The sequence below is a fragment of the Nanorana parkeri genome, unplaced genomic scaffold (genome assembly GCF_000935625.1).
Source record: "Nanorana parkeri isolate BGI_ZX_2015 unplaced genomic scaffold, ASM93562v1 scaffold68, whole genome shotgun sequence".
Classification (NCBI taxonomy): domain Eukaryota; kingdom Metazoa; phylum Chordata; class Amphibia; order Anura; family Dicroglossidae; genus Nanorana; species Nanorana parkeri.
Window position 1 is genome coordinate 2153722 of NW_017306336.1, and position 15786 is coordinate 2169507.

At 39.3% G+C, this 15786-nt stretch overlaps 1 protein-coding gene across 3 annotated transcripts in view; it reads right to left on the bottom strand.

The window, feature by feature from the left end:
* RIMBP2 (RIMS binding protein 2) overlaps positions 1–15786 on the bottom strand; it is a 250479-nt gene that overhangs the window by 78439 nt on the left and 156254 nt on the right. For all 3 annotated transcript variants that reach the window (XM_018576485.1, XM_018576484.1, XM_018576486.1), the window contains one exon: positions 15184–15306. In XM_018576485.1, coding sequence (XP_018431987.1) covers positions 15184–15306 — 123 coding nt within the window. The remainder of the gene's footprint in view (positions 1–15183; positions 15307–15786) is intronic.

Here is a 15786-nt window from a genome sequence, read left to right on the forward strand (position 1 = left end):
GTTCCAGTGTCCTCAAGCTTTCCATATCTCACTGACAGAATTTGAAATAACTTTTTTGTAAAGATGTCATCATTTATTGCAGGGAGCTGTGGATTCACAAGTCGAGAAGCAGGTCTTGGGAAATGTTAACATTACTCACTGGATGTGAGAGATAGAAGTAAAAATAGATGTTTTTTTACTCAATAAAAGCACACATACACAAAGATATTAGACATGCTCTACATTATTTTACTGGTAAAACTGGAGAGGAATTTTAACTGCACTGTTCACATTCCAGTTGTTAGGATCCAGAGCAGAGTTAACATCAGGTTATAAACCTGTAAATGTTCGTAATAAAATATTTTTTTTTAATTAAACTACCTGCATTAAAATGTCAACACCAACAGGGTTATTCACAAAAAGGGTGAAGGGTTAGGAGAAGGCAGGAGAAGTGAACAATCTAGGCCCAAAATAGCCGATTTGGAAAAGTTCTCCAATTCCACTAACTTTCCAGTTCAGCTATGTTGTCCTAGATCAGGGGTAGCCAAACTCCGGCCCTCCAGCTGTGGTGAAACTACAAATCCCATGATGCATCTCTCTCCGGGAGTCATGTCTGTGGCTGTGAGAATCATGCAATGCCTCATGGGATTTGTAGTTCCACCACAGCTGGGGGGCCGCAGTTTGGCTACCCCTGTCCTAGATTGTTCTCTTCTCCTGCCTTCTCCAAACTCTACACCCTTTTGTGAATAACCTTGCAAGTGTTTGGACCAGTCACCTCCTTCTTTGCAACCATATATTAAGGACAAAGCAACAAACCTGCTTTTCCTTCACAAATGTGTATGGCCTCTGTTACACATGTGTAATAAATATCTTTTATGTTATCAGTACATAACGGCTACATTGCTATACATGCCTCTATGACATCATTCCAATCCTGCATGCCCTTGAGCTCTGTAACAAAACCATGGCACTATGTATGGAGACTAGGCTATGTATGGATACTTTCTTTTACAGTGCTGGCATAGTGTACTGGTGATCTCTCAGTGTGGGGGCAGTCCCACTGCAAAGGCAATTTTTTCTAAAACCTGGAGTTCTTCTTTACGAATATTTAAAGTGCTCCTTTTCCATTCCACCTTTTTCAAATTAAACTAAACTCCAGGCAGTTAAAAATGACTCAAATGAATGCAGCACTGTAATCAATAATACAATATTAAATTGATTTTATAAATACAAGCAGTGTGAGTACCTTAATTTGACTTGGTATTGGCATCTTACTGTCTCTATACAGCAGAGCTTAGACTGAAAGAGGAAGAAGCAGTACAAGGAGTCAATCAGTTGTGCTGCAGTGTAGCAGCATCCTGACAAAAGGGGAGAGAGCAAAGTAATATACATATGAGCTCGATATGGACGGAGGTAAGCCGGTGGATGTGGTATATCTGGATTTCTCAAAGGCTTTTGATACGGTACCACACAAACGCTTGCTACACAAGCTGAGGGCTATGGGCATAGATGAGGTGGATTGGAGCCTTTTGGAAAAGTAGATGCTTGGGCAAGAATTAAAAGAAATACTTTGCAGGGCAAAAAAACAGTTTAAGCATTTTAATAGTATTTTAAGTGTTACCTAACTGCAGCAGAGAAAAACTTTTGTTTGCCTGGAGGTCAGCTTTAACCCCAACATGTCCAAATTCAGTCTGGTGGTTGGCAATCATTACTGTATTTGGTTGTGGATGACTGCATATTTAGTATTATTTATTCGATTTTCGTAAGATGCAACAGATACATGGACAACTTTTATATTCAATGAAATGTTGCAGCACAAAAATATAGTAATCCTGGCAGGTAATCAACTTTATTTACGATGATCTTTAGTTGTTCAGCACAGAGCTGCTTAGAAGAAATATACTCAACAAAGTTTGTTTTAGCTCAATTTAGACTTCTGTTGAGATAATTACAGCCTAAAATATGAAGACAGGCAGAGACACACCTTTATCTCTGAGCAAGCAGAAAGTTAAAGGACAGGATTTGCAAATGGGGACTAGTAGGCTATGGTTTAAAAAGTGGCTGATTAGAGACATTATGTGTACACGTAATAAGCAGCTGACACTTGATACTGTTGACAGCCCTTGATTAAAACACTTTAAAAACAGTGGAAAACTACACATTTCATGCATGACAAATGTCCTTCCTGCCATTGTGCATTAGACATCTGTAGCATGACATCCCACGTAATGAATGTCAGTATATTTAACCTAGTAAATGTAGCAGCAGAGAGGAAGAAGCAAAAAGCTACCCCTAATGTCCTGTTATATGTATTATTCCTTATTATATGTCCAACAAATACTTATGTAATATTTGAATTAAAGTGACACTAAACTCAGGAGTTAAAGCTTAAAAATGCATTCAAGTACCATAACTATTAATAAAAATTTAACTTATATGTGTATCACTCGGCTGTAGATCCTCAAATCATCTCTGAATGATACTTTTGTTCCCCATGGTCCCTGTGTTGTAAAGTAGTCACCGCTGCAAGCTTGCTCCTGTGATGCACCACCATCTCACATTTAATTAGCTAATTTGTATTGAGATTATAGTCCATCACAGGAGCGAGCTTGGAGCATTGGCTACTTTATAACACACACAGGGACCATAGGGAACAAGAAAGGAAGGACAGTGTCACCATGAATTCAGAGATGATTTCAGGATCTACAGCTGAGTGATACACAAATAAACTACATTTTTGTTAATAGTTAAGGTACTTAGGTTAAGGTGTATTCTTAGGATTTTAACTCTGGAGTTTAGTGTCACGTTAAGGCATAAGCAATGAAATATCAGTTGTGCCTAGCATTGGACTCTCCCTCTACACACACAAGCAGATGATAGAAACTTTTTGCATACCCTAGAGGAAGATTTATTCACAACTCCAAGTCATATTAATTAAGAAAATACAATCTTATTTTTTTTTTTTTAAAGCATTGACCATTTTAAATAAGGGAAATGGTCAAATACTTTGTGTATTAAAAAATAAATAATACTATTATTAAAAACTTAACAAGAACATGTTTATGCTTCACAGGTTTGAATATGAACAGGATATGCATATTATATCTGAGGAAGGACTGATTGTTAAATCTGAAACGGTTGTATTCCTATGTGCGGACTGATTAATTTATAAACTTTAAGGTGTTGCAGACAAGCATTTTGGATGGTTTCCATATACACTATATTGCCAAAAGTATTGGGACGCCTGCCTTTACACGCACATGAACTTTAATGGCATCCCAGTTTTAGTCTGTAGGGTTCAATATTGAGTTGGCCCACCCTTTGCAGCTATAACAGCTTCAACTCTTCTGGGAAGGTGTCCACAAGGTTCAGGAGTGTGTCTATGGGAATGTTTGACCATTCTTCCAGAAGCGCATTTGTGAGGTCAGGTACTGATGTTGGACGCGAAGGCCTGGCTCGCAGTCTCTGCTCTAGTTCATCCCAAAGGTGTTCTATCGGGTTGAAGTCAGGACTCAGTCAAGTTCCTCCACCCCAAACTCGCTCATCCATGTCTTTATGGACCTTCCTTTGTGCACTGGTGTGCAGTCATGTTGGAACAGGAAGGGGCCATCCCCAAACTGATCCCACAAAGTTGGGAGTCTTGGTAGGCTGATGCTTTAAGTGTTCCCTTCACTGGAACAAAGGGGCCAAGCCCAACCCCTGAAAAAAAAACCACAATCCCCCCTCCACCAAACTTTACGCTTGGCACAATGCAGTCAGGCAAGTACCGTTCTCCTGGCAACCGCAGAACCCAGACACGTCCATCGGATTGCCAGACAGAGAAACATGATTCATCACTCCAGAGAACACGTCTCCACTTCTCTAGAGTCCAGTGGTGGTGTGCTTTACACCACTGCATCCGATGCTTTGCATTGCACTTAGTGCTGTAAGGCTTGAATGCAGCTGCTCGGCCATGGAAACCCATTCCATGAAGCTCTCTACGCACTGTTGTTGTGCCAATCTGAAGGCCACATGAAGTTTGGAGGGCTGTAGCTATTGACTCGCCAACAGACAGTTGGCGACTTCTGCGCACTGTGCGCTTCAGCATACGCTGACCCTGCTCTGTCATTTTACATGGCCTACCACTTCGTGGCTGAGTTGCTGTTGTTCCCAGTCTCTTCCCCTTTGTTATAATACCACTAACAGTTGACTGTGGAATATTTAGTAGCATGGAAATTTCAAGGAAAACCTGAATCTAATGATCTAATGATTTGGAGGGGTGTCCCAATACTTTTGGCAATATAGTGTATGTGAACCATACACTGCAGTCTGCATGCACATATTTGGGACTATACACGATGTTGAGTACTAAAGGTTGGATTTTAGATATAATTTAATAATATAACCCTCCAAATGGTGCCCTAATTATCTCAGTGGGTACCAGAAATGATCGATAGACAAGGGAACACTTTGAAGACGGGAAAGAAACGTTTTTTTTTTCCAGTCATCACAACACAAGATCTATGCTTCCAATTTTATTTCATCCACAGACTGTACTACACTCCCTACAAAATGCACAAATTGGGCCTCAGTCACTCAGACCAGTGCCATCATTGCTCATTGACCCCAGGGGATGTTCTCCATGTCTATGCTTTAAAATTTCACTTTATTGGCAACAAATACACTCTCTGATAACACAGACTTTGGGCTTTGATTTATGATATCTTGCGGAATGCCACCTGCTTCCAATACTGACAAACCATATTATGAGGAAACACCTTAGCGTTGATACAGCTTTTGTTTCCAATGCCAAAAAGGATCTTACTGAAATGAAATGACACTTCTCCCTCCAGACAAAAATATTGTCACTGACATTCTGCCTAAGTACAAACAAATTTACATTAGCAGGGCATGTCCAAATAATTTGAAAAAACTGGAGGGCCGTGGTTAATGGCAGATCAAAACCTGGTCATAATCTACATTATGTAATGCCCTGTGCTTGGTCTTGTTAAAAATGCATTATTGTAGTTCAACCTCTTTAATGCTTACAGGATTTACAGGGGGAAGAAAAGGAGACAAGCGTGTAGCTGAGATGTGTGAAATAGGTTCAAGCTGTAACATGCTACTTCAATGTTCAACTTTGTTGCAGAGATAAATTGTTTTGTGATGCAAAATCATAAATAAAAAATTTAAATTATAAATACAATTTTAGTAAAGCCCCCTAAAGGTGCCCATACTGTACCTTACTATTATCAGACAAATACCTGCCCCGATTATCGAAAGGTTCAATCAGTGGTAGTTTAAAAAAAAACACCTGGACGACTTGCGGTAATTGACCGCAATTATTTTCGTTTGCGCATGCGCAGTGTTAATTGTACGACTTTTGACGGACGGAAACGCCACCAACCATGCGAACATCGTACGATCGATCAAAGTTTTAAAACATGCTTGACCCTCAAAAGTCGTACGATTGTACAGTACTATCGGTCGGGCACTCTATTCACACGTTACGATTGTCGTACGAAAAGTCGATCGCATACGATTATCGTACGATAATCGTAAGGTGTTTGGGCACCTTAAGCCTCGCCCAACATCTAGGGTTGATAAAAAAAAAGCAGGTGTTCAGAGGCTCCATTTCAGCAACCAGCAGACTCAGCTGGCTGAGAAAGCAATAGTGCACCTGTTCTGCTCAGCTGAATAGACGTCCATTGGTTTGCCTTATGGTCTAATGTATGGGCAGCCCATAGATGTACATGCAGATCACTAGGGTAGGCATGCTACTGCACTCAGCTGAAATGGGAAGAAATAAACAAACAGCAGCACTGTAGGTGTAGCTGCTGCTGAGATAGTTTTAATGCCACAATGGTTATGCCACTGCAAATAGTAATTTTGCTAGGGAAGATCTTAATAGGAAATGGGGGAATCAAATAAATAAAATAAAGTCTCTGTAGGCATAAATACTATGTAGTAGGTGTAATACTATGTAGTACTCCCAGAGCATCTGTGACAACTCATTCCACAATTAGAGGCAGATATGTGATTGCATTAAAAACTTTTTTTTTTTTAATATCAGCTGATACCATTGGACTCATAGAAGCATTGGGACCATCAATAATATTAAACACCTCATGCAGCTGGCCAGTGATGAGCCCTCCGGCCGATTTGAAAGAATTATTTCAGGTTATATAAGGCTAGGCCTTGTTCACACCAAATGCAGAGCAGATCCGCTCATGTTTCTGCACATGCAGTGCAGTGGGTTGTGCTGCACTTTTGCTGCGTTCCGGGCTGTTTTTGGTAACAATTTTTTTTAAATATATATATATATATAAGTTTAACATGGGCTTTCAGTGCGTTCCAGGCATCTGCATGCATTTTTGATGCATTTGCATGCGTTCCAGAGCAGGTAAAATAGGGCTTGCTACAATTTTTTCACCTGCTCTGGAACTGCACGCTGCGATGTGAACTGGAGCAAAAAATACCATTGGAATACATTGGACGCAGTTTTGATACGGTCTGCAACTGCTCTGCTCTGCACCTACTCCGCGCTTGGTGTTAACAAGGCCTAACTGACAGAATAGAGAAAACTGCTCTATTGTTTGTAACTAATATTGGTCTGTAATTATTTACATAAGTGTAATAATGTCTATGATTGGAACCACAATTATGGGAGATTGCAGTAGCTCAGAGGGTATGACATCGCCCTGCAATAATCTATTACAAAGGAGGCTAATTTATGTATCCTGAGTTTTTTTTAATCTTACTGCTAAGGTCATCTAGGCCTGCAGCTTGATCTGGTATTCATTTTTTATTACTTGCAGAAATTTCTTCAAAGGTTATGGACAAATTTAGTATGTTCAAATCAAATTAACAAATGCAGGGTAAACTTCATATGGCAAAGCAGTGCCACCTCTGAGATATTCTGCTTAAAACCAGGTTTATGTAAAGATTCTTTATTAATTAAACTCATTTTATATAATAAATATATGAGAAGGGTCAACTGTCTGAAAAAAAAGTTCCCACATTTGATTACATGAATATCATTACCCGCAGTAATCTGTTTAAGCTTTTTGCCAGCATTCAGTTGGGCTTGTCAAAATGGATATAAAATTCTTGCTTATTCTACCGTAATGCTTCCTCTGCTTTATCCTGCAGAAAAGTTCATTATTCCACGCTAGCAAGTTCCTCTAATAGATGTTGTTTTTTTTTTCTTATATGTTTTTTTCCACGAGATTTGATTTTGCCAGATTGCTCTCTGATATGTTGTTTTGTTCATTTTTTTTATATGTGATCATATTATGAAGACGATTTTATTTTACAGCTTGTTTTTGCTGTCCATCCTGGGATGCAGAACAAGAACGGAGGTACCGAGCAGAATAGATTGTGCGGAGCTAGCAGTGACAGCTAGCTCCGCCCAATAGTTTCCTATTGTTCGGCGGCTCTGCTGCTGTCAAAAAAAAGAAAAAAACGCTCCCGGCCGCCCAGGAGAGAAGCACTGATGTGTCTTTTTTTTTCTTTATTCTGACACGGTCGATGTCAGAATAGAAAAAAAAAGAAAAAGAAATGTTCCCATTAAAAAGCATTGGGACATTACTATTGGCTATTTCAATTTGCAATAGCCAATAGTAAACTAGCATTGTTCCCGCCCTCAGCTGATGGACCTGATGGGGAACTGCAGCAGAGGGCGGGTACAATGCTAGTTTACTATTGGCTATTGCAAATTGAAATAGCCAATAGTAATGTCCCAATGCTTTTCAATGGGAAAAATCGTTTTTGTTGTTTTTTTCTATTCTGACATCGATCGTGTCTGAATAAAGAAAAAAAGACTCAGCGGTGTTTCTCTCCTTGGCGGCCGGGAGCGGGAGAGAGTTTGCTGTTTGGAGATCAGTGTCCCTGGTTAGCAGGTAACCAGGGACGCTGAGGCTCAGCCGAGCCGATGCATATGCGTTCGGCTCGGCTGAGCCGCTCGCCCATGATCGGGAGCTGTACGGGCTATTGTGAATAGCCCGTACAGCACCCCTTCGGTTCTACTGAACCAAAGGGGTCCTGGGGCCGAAGCTAGCCGAAGGATCGGCCGAAGCTACGGCCAGATCCTTCGGCAGCTTCGTGAATAGACCCCACAGTGTTCAAATCTAGGTTACAACTGATAACGAGATGTTAAGGCACAGTGCAGACAGGGTTACATTAATTAAATATTATGTTCCCACCCAGCTCAAGACCCTCCTTGAAATTAGAGAGAATGGAAAAAACTTAAGTTTGGAAGTTTTCAGAATAAGACCAAGTAAAATGTTTTTTAGATATGCTATGGGAACATAAAACAAATATACTATAGTTGTTTTCCACTTTGGCTGCAAATGTGAAAATACACTTTAAGCCCCTCTCTCTTATAAAATGTCTATGCCACAAGTCGGTCAAACTGATCTTCTACAGAAATTGCTCTCTCCTTTTGTATGCAGCACATAGGTATGCCTTGATTGTTGAATGAAGACATTTCACACAAAAGGGGTTTCTTCTTCACACTCCGTTTGCATTATTTTCTGCTGTAAAAATGTTATTGATTTTCCCCAGGATATTCACAACATGCAATCGAGTCTTTATGTCATCTCATTACTAAATTGTGTTAGCTGTAGATATTAATGCGACTGATGGTCAGTACTGATCATACAAAAATGTAAATACATTTTTTTTCTAATTGATTATATGGTACACAAGTGGCATGCATCTCCCTAACCCCAAACAAAATGTCAACTTGGAAAACTGAAGATGTGAGTAACACTGGGCAAGCTATGTAGTGAATCATCAATACTTATTTTAATAATGCTTTATAATCTGCAAGTCTTTCCTGAGAAGCCAGCATGAGCTGCATCTTGATTACTCCTCAAACTAGTCACCACGACAACCAGTGAATGTAGGTTATGAAAGATGTACCATCAAGGAAATACCTGCAGCTCATAGCATGAACTCCAAGCAACTCCAATGACTTATAGATTAAGAATTCTTCTCCGGCAGGATATCAAGTTCTTCATTGATAACAGTGCATACACTTAACTGTTGCATTACTGGAAGCCACACAAAAACCCCATAACACAAATATGATTATGAGAATTGAGAAAAAACATGGTTATACAAACAAGTAAATTAACAGGGTTATTCACAAAAGGGTGAAGGGTTTGGAGAAGGCAGGAGAAGTGAACAATCTAGGACAACATAGCTGAACTGGAAAGTGAGCTGAATTAGAGAATTTTTCCAAATCAACTATTTTGACCTAGATTGTCACTTCTTCCGCCTTCTCCAAGCTCTTCACCCTTTTGTGAATAACCCTGTAATTGTTATCTCACTACAAATCAAAGCAAGTCTGCATTGCCTTAATGAAAGACCCTTACCACTGAAGTATTAGTCGTTGTTGCTAATAGTGATTGGCACCAAGAACATGTGAAAATTGTGAAGCTCCCCTGACTCTCAATAAATTAGCTTTTAGCTCCGGCACTGTTAGATTTAGTCAGAGAGCTACCAGCAAAAACAGGGGCACACCCTTACACTGACCCCATCCCCTAGTGGGCATAAGGGACATGTCACATTAGCGATCCCTAAAGTGATCGAAGTTCTAAGCCACACTCTTACAGCCATTGAGACCAAAATGATAAAGAGGTGCTTGTAGTGACAGCAACAGATGGCACTGTGAAGAGAATGCACAAGTAGAAGAGAAGTCACCAGCACTCCATAGCATCACTGTGTTACAAAATGTTGGATCATTTGCTTATGTGATATATTGTGAATAAATCTAAGCTGATTATTACACATCTATGGAGTGCTGGTGACTCCTCTTCTACATTAGCAACCCTGCCAATCATGCCAATCATGCAAATCAACAGTAACAGGACTGCAAAAAAGATTTTTCACCTCGCGTTGCACTCTTGCTGGTCGGAACACTGCAGAATTTTGCCAGTGATGGAGGAGTAATAAAGCTACATCTCAATGGTTCAACCAGCAAGGTAGTGTTGAGTCTTGGCAATTCTGTCACTAGCAGGATCTTGTTAATGTCACATGACCCTAACATTAACCCTCCATTCTGTAAACTTTACCCCTTGTTTACATATTTATATCTACTGCACTGAGATTGTCAGTGCCAAAGGCTAACTATCCAGTGTTGAATGATGCCAGCATCAGAATCTCATTAATTCCCCCAACAGAACGTTTAAAGCCGAACTTCAGGCAAACATCTAAATACACACAACATACATAAGGAGCAGTTGCATGTCATCAGGATGACATTTTCTCATAAAATTAAGTAATAAACTGCTGACATCACCCTGCAGCCAGCCTTTTGACTGGGCAGAGAAGGTGTACTATTGTATTTGCATGAAGCACAGCTGATTGGCATCCAGCGCTGATCCTCCTTCTGCCAAAATAAGTGGTGCTGTGCATGAGAGTGCAACATGCTGCAACTACCATTTTCAGAAGGATAGGATAACAAATGGTAGCTCCCTAATATAAACTAAACTCCCTAGACCCTGACCCTACTATTAAGCACATCTAACTCTTAAACTAATACTTAACACTAAGCTAACTTTACAGCTGCATATTTACTTTATAGTGCACTGGCAGCTTCCAAGCTCAGTGGACCCAGTTATTCTTTTACCGGAATGTAAAGGAATAACTGACAAGCTCGGCAGTTTTTCATATGCTTAGGAAGCCCTTTGGACCAATGATTGATGCAAGGCACTCCTAGGGATAATCCTGTGTGGGAATAAATTTGAGCTTGTAAACTGTATTACGTTGGCTGTGTTTCCTTTATATAAGGTAGAAATTCAGCACCTGGAACAAAAACAGTCAAGATGTGGTGCCCTGGATTTCATGCAAAGGTTCTCCCAAGTGGGATAGTATTATGTAGTGATTTATATCAGACTGGGCTGTCAATGCAATACATACGTAAAGTTCCTATTGTCTGGTACATGCTCAGTTTGAAAAGATTTCAAGTTTCATAAGTTCAGTCTAATTTACAGTATTCAGTGCATTACTACATCTACATCTGATTCTTCTGATTTTCATTCACGCTTATTCATGTCACATTGTTTGACGCCAGCTCAATCCTCTCTACAGTAAACACGAACAGTATGGTAGTAACAACTAACACCTTCAATGATGCAGCAGGGGATATTTGTATTTAGTCTTAAACTTCATCCCCTTGCCCCCTTTTAAAGTTGCACTTTAACTGCTTTGTATGTGCTCACTATAGATTTAATTATGTAATAGTATATTATGCAATTATAATAAAAAATAAACGTGGGCATGGTATTCAGTAAAACATCGTAGCAAACAAAAGTATAGGAAGGTAATAGGAGGAAGTGCAGTTAGGACTCGGTGGAGTACTAGTTCCCCTACTCTGCCTGCCCAGTCCTTGTTTGTTTTTCTTTCATTTCTTTCTGAGATCTGATGTGCATTGGTTGGTTATTATTTTAAACTATGCCTCGTTACATCAAGGTGGCTGGCATCCAACTATGCTTAGTTTAGGTTCTTTACTATAAGGTTTAATCTGATCGGTAAGGTTCTTTTAGGCATATGATCATTTGGTCGAAAACGTTCTACATTTGCTGTAAAAGGAAGCTAATCACAGTACTATTAATTCAAGCTGTTTTATCTTTGTATTTATATTATTGAAATAACCTCTTTATTATACAAAGAAACTTATAATAAAATCATTTAACATGTCCTGATGTAAAGCTAAGAGTTATATTTTGCAGATTCCGTAAGAATGTCAAAATTGACATTTGTTAACACATAAAAGTGTGTTCACTTATAAAACAAGTACACTGATATAAGCATTTGCTGTCTGCCTGTCTGTCTAAAACTCTCATCTTGCAACCTGCTATAATTCTGGTACACTGTTTTTACCTGCAACAGTTAAACTTATTTTCATATTATCTAGATAAATTTACCTTCCTTGTTTAATCAGAGAACTGGTGTTATCTTTATGACACTGGCCTGTATCAGTGGCCTGTGTAAGTGTGAAAGTTTGCTCTTTCATCCATTTGTCTCTTATCAGTTCTTAATTGATTAACTGGCAAACACCCATAGTCCTATAAATTAAGATCAAATTATGGGGAAGAAGGCGCTATGCCAGTATTAGACTTTTAGGTCTTTAAGGATTGCCTTGATTTATCACTCTTCATAAACCAATGTCATGCTTCCTTGATGACTTCTCTGCCTGGCTACCTTACTTTCTCCAGATCAAAAACATAATATAAAAAAATCTGGGCTTTTCAGATATCAGCGATGAAAAACACAACTTTATGTTTTTCATCCCTGATTTCGACACCTTAAAAGCACCAGATTTTTTATATTGTGTTGTTGAATTTGTATATTATTGGTGTGGTGTCTTGCCCTTTGGGGGCTCAATAATATTTTCTACTTTCTCCAGAAAACTCTACTTCCTTGGCCTTCAAAACTCTGCTGTTTTTTGGCGCTCCTCCTACCACTTGTTTAGTGTCACCTACAATCTCAACCTACAATCTCCTCTTCCTTGGCCTTCAAGACTCTGCTGTTTTTTGGCGCTCCTCCTACCACTTGTTTAGTGTCACCTACAATCTCAACCTACTATCTCCTCTTCTTCTCTTCTTCTTTTTGCAAGGGCTCCACAAGGCTCTGTCCTTGGACCCCTTCTACGCTATAGCTACACCACCTCTCTTGGTCAGATGATAACTTTCTATGGCTACATTATGTGAACACTCACTCACCATGTCTATATTAAATGAATCTTTGCTCACGTAATCTGATTAGCACAGGAGTACAGTTTGCTCTGTAACAGCAAAGCTTCTGTAAAGGAATTTGTGCAAGAACCGGACTAACTCCCAAAAATAAGTGGTCTTATAAGTGCTTTTTAATGAACACCATGTAACACTCTATATGCTTTAATATCTGTTATCCCAAATAGAGTTAAGGCTGAACTCCACCCTTATCTTTAGTGTTGCATAGTTGTACAGATTACTTTCCCATACTGAAATTGCTTACTCTGCTTTCAGTGCACACTATAAACTTATCACAGTGTACATTAGAAGCTGCAGCCAGTTAGATAGAGCTTGCCTAATTTCATAGATGAGGATATCAACATTATCTAGCTCTTTCCTCCCCAACCTTACTGCCTCTGACCTGCCCCCTTTCAGGATTTCAGTTCTTTCAGTCATGGAGGCTCTGCATTTTATGTGGGTGTTACCTAGGAAGTTATGCAAATATAGTCTGCCTTGGAGCACCCACTTTTCCAGACTGATATCCAACCATCAAGGCATTTTGATACTTGTATAACACCTCCCAAGAGCCAGCCAACTGCTTGCATCAGGGCTGAGGGTTCCTGAGAGGTGTACTGCATGGAGTGTGCATGTTCTTCCTGTGTGTGTGGTTTTTCTTGAGGTATTCTGGTTGCCTCCCACACTCCAAAGTCATGCTGGTAGGTTAAATGGCTCCTGTCTAAATTGTGTTTGCATTGGCTCCTGTCTAAATCATGTATCCTATGGTTAATTGGCTCCGGTCTTAATTGTGTCTGCATGCAAGCTAGGGACCTTAGATTGTAATTTTGTTGAGGGCAGGTAGTGATGGGAATGTATAATGTAAAGCTCTGCATAAGTTGTTGACATTATATAAATACCTGCAATAATTAAATAAAAATATTCGCCTCTGACTTTCCCCATTCCCTTTTCATGCTGTACACGTTGCTGTCATTAATTCCACCTGCCTTTAGTTTTCTTCAAGGATCATATATAATTTATTGCTAACGTCATTTGCTCAATAGGGAATCATGAGAACCTTTAACACAACAAATACAGTGTAATTACTAGAGCATGTCCTGCGTGCTTTTATAATGTTATCTGCTTCTACCTATGTATATTTTATAGAGATCTTTTTAACTATTTTCTGAGAAATACATGGTTGGCCTAGCTATAATAAGACAAACAATTATTTGACCAAAATTTTTTTTTTTAAAAGAAGAAAAATACAGGCGGTGCAGTAGTCAGAAGGAGGCTTCTGTCACATCTCTTAGTACATAGATAAAGAAAGACACTGCAAAAATGTACTCGCTTTTCTTTATCAAGTATATGTGAAAGCCTGCTCACATTCTAATTAAAATTAGGGAGATGGATTATTTCATGTCCATGCTTGCTGTTGCACACATAGATCGAGCTCAAAACATTTCTAACATTGTCCCTACCACTTTTAACTAAAGTGAACCTGTACTTTGCCTCTACCAGAGTAATAGGTTTCTGGTATAAGAAGTAAGCAGTTAGAGCTAACCATCTCTTCACCTCTCTATTCTGCAACTAGTCCTCTGGTTACTGTCTAAAAATTAAAACTTGAACAGGATTATATAAACTAAGACTAAAACCACCACCCAACCTCCCCACACCCATGGGACAGCATTCAAGCTCATTGCTCAGATTATTGGCCTCTAAAATATTGGAGGCAGGGGAAAATATAATGAGTGCACCATACCTAGAAGAGTAGACGTACCAGGTTCTCCTCTGGATCTGGCTTTAGAGCAGGGTGAGAGCAGTACAGGGAAGGTAATTTCAAGCTGCTGATGATGCCTCTTATTAAGCAAACATTATGTTTTTCTTTATATGGGCAAATTACAGGTTCTCTTGAGCTCTAGCCCTCAAAATGACTCTACTTAACTCAGCTGTTTGGCTGTGCTTGTGTAGTTATGTGGAAATAATACTGTACTTGCTTATAGCATACTGAGTGAGAAGTGAGAATTATTATTGACAGCAGTAAACACTGGCAATTAGCACTGTACAGTATACCACTGCAATGAATGAGGATGATTGAGATGATGTGATTATGACTTTTTAGCACTGAGACTAAGAATAGCCCACTATGCACACAAACGGCACTGATAAGAAGTTTCCAGCACCAGAGCTCTCTGGAAATGCTGATTGTTGTACCCCACAATACATTACTGTACTGAATATACATCCCTGCTTGACGGCTGTGCAAAAGGCAAGCAGACACAAGGGATTTTGGAAGGGCGTGCAAGGCAGCATGGGAGAGAAAGTGAAAGGTCCCCAGGATGGAAAATGGCACAAACGTTTTGCAGCTATTCACATTTCGGCAAAATGGCACAATCCAGACTGAGTCCTGGTTCATGCCAATAAAGTAGCTCATACCCATCAGTGAGCTCATCAGATTTGATAACATTAGTCAGAACAATCACATCTAAGTAACACAACATGATCTCACCGTTAGGACCTGCTCTAGGTTCTCCAGTTTGGCTTGGAGCTGGTACTTCTCCTTCACAGCCAAATCTCTTTCTTTGGTGACTATAATGAGGGTTTCTCGAAGCTGCTCATAGTCCAACTTCACCTAAAAGAATAGAAAGGAATTTTTTGACTTGATTATGTAATGATTTTCATGGGAAAAACATGTATATATTTACAGAAGGTAGAATAAAGTATACAGGTGGAATAGAGGTTTATAACATGCATATATTGCAAAGTTGTTTTTCCATGATAATAAACGTATTGTCTCACAACAAAAATTATGATTTCCTTTTCATCCTACTGGTAACTGAGTGTGATCAAATGGAATGGATACACATTAGTTGTATAGATATGCAATCATCTCATCTATATGTATTCCCCTTTTAGATATCCTTTTGCCACAGCTGGAATATATTGAGAAGCATTGAAGGAGCCATGGGAGCTGAGCCACCAACTGTAATTTGCACTGAACTCATAAATGAAAAAAAAACATTGTTCACTCAGAATGTTTAGCACATCAATTATTTTTCAAATTTACTCAAAAAAATGATTATAGACAAATATCTTAAGCACTGACACAGTG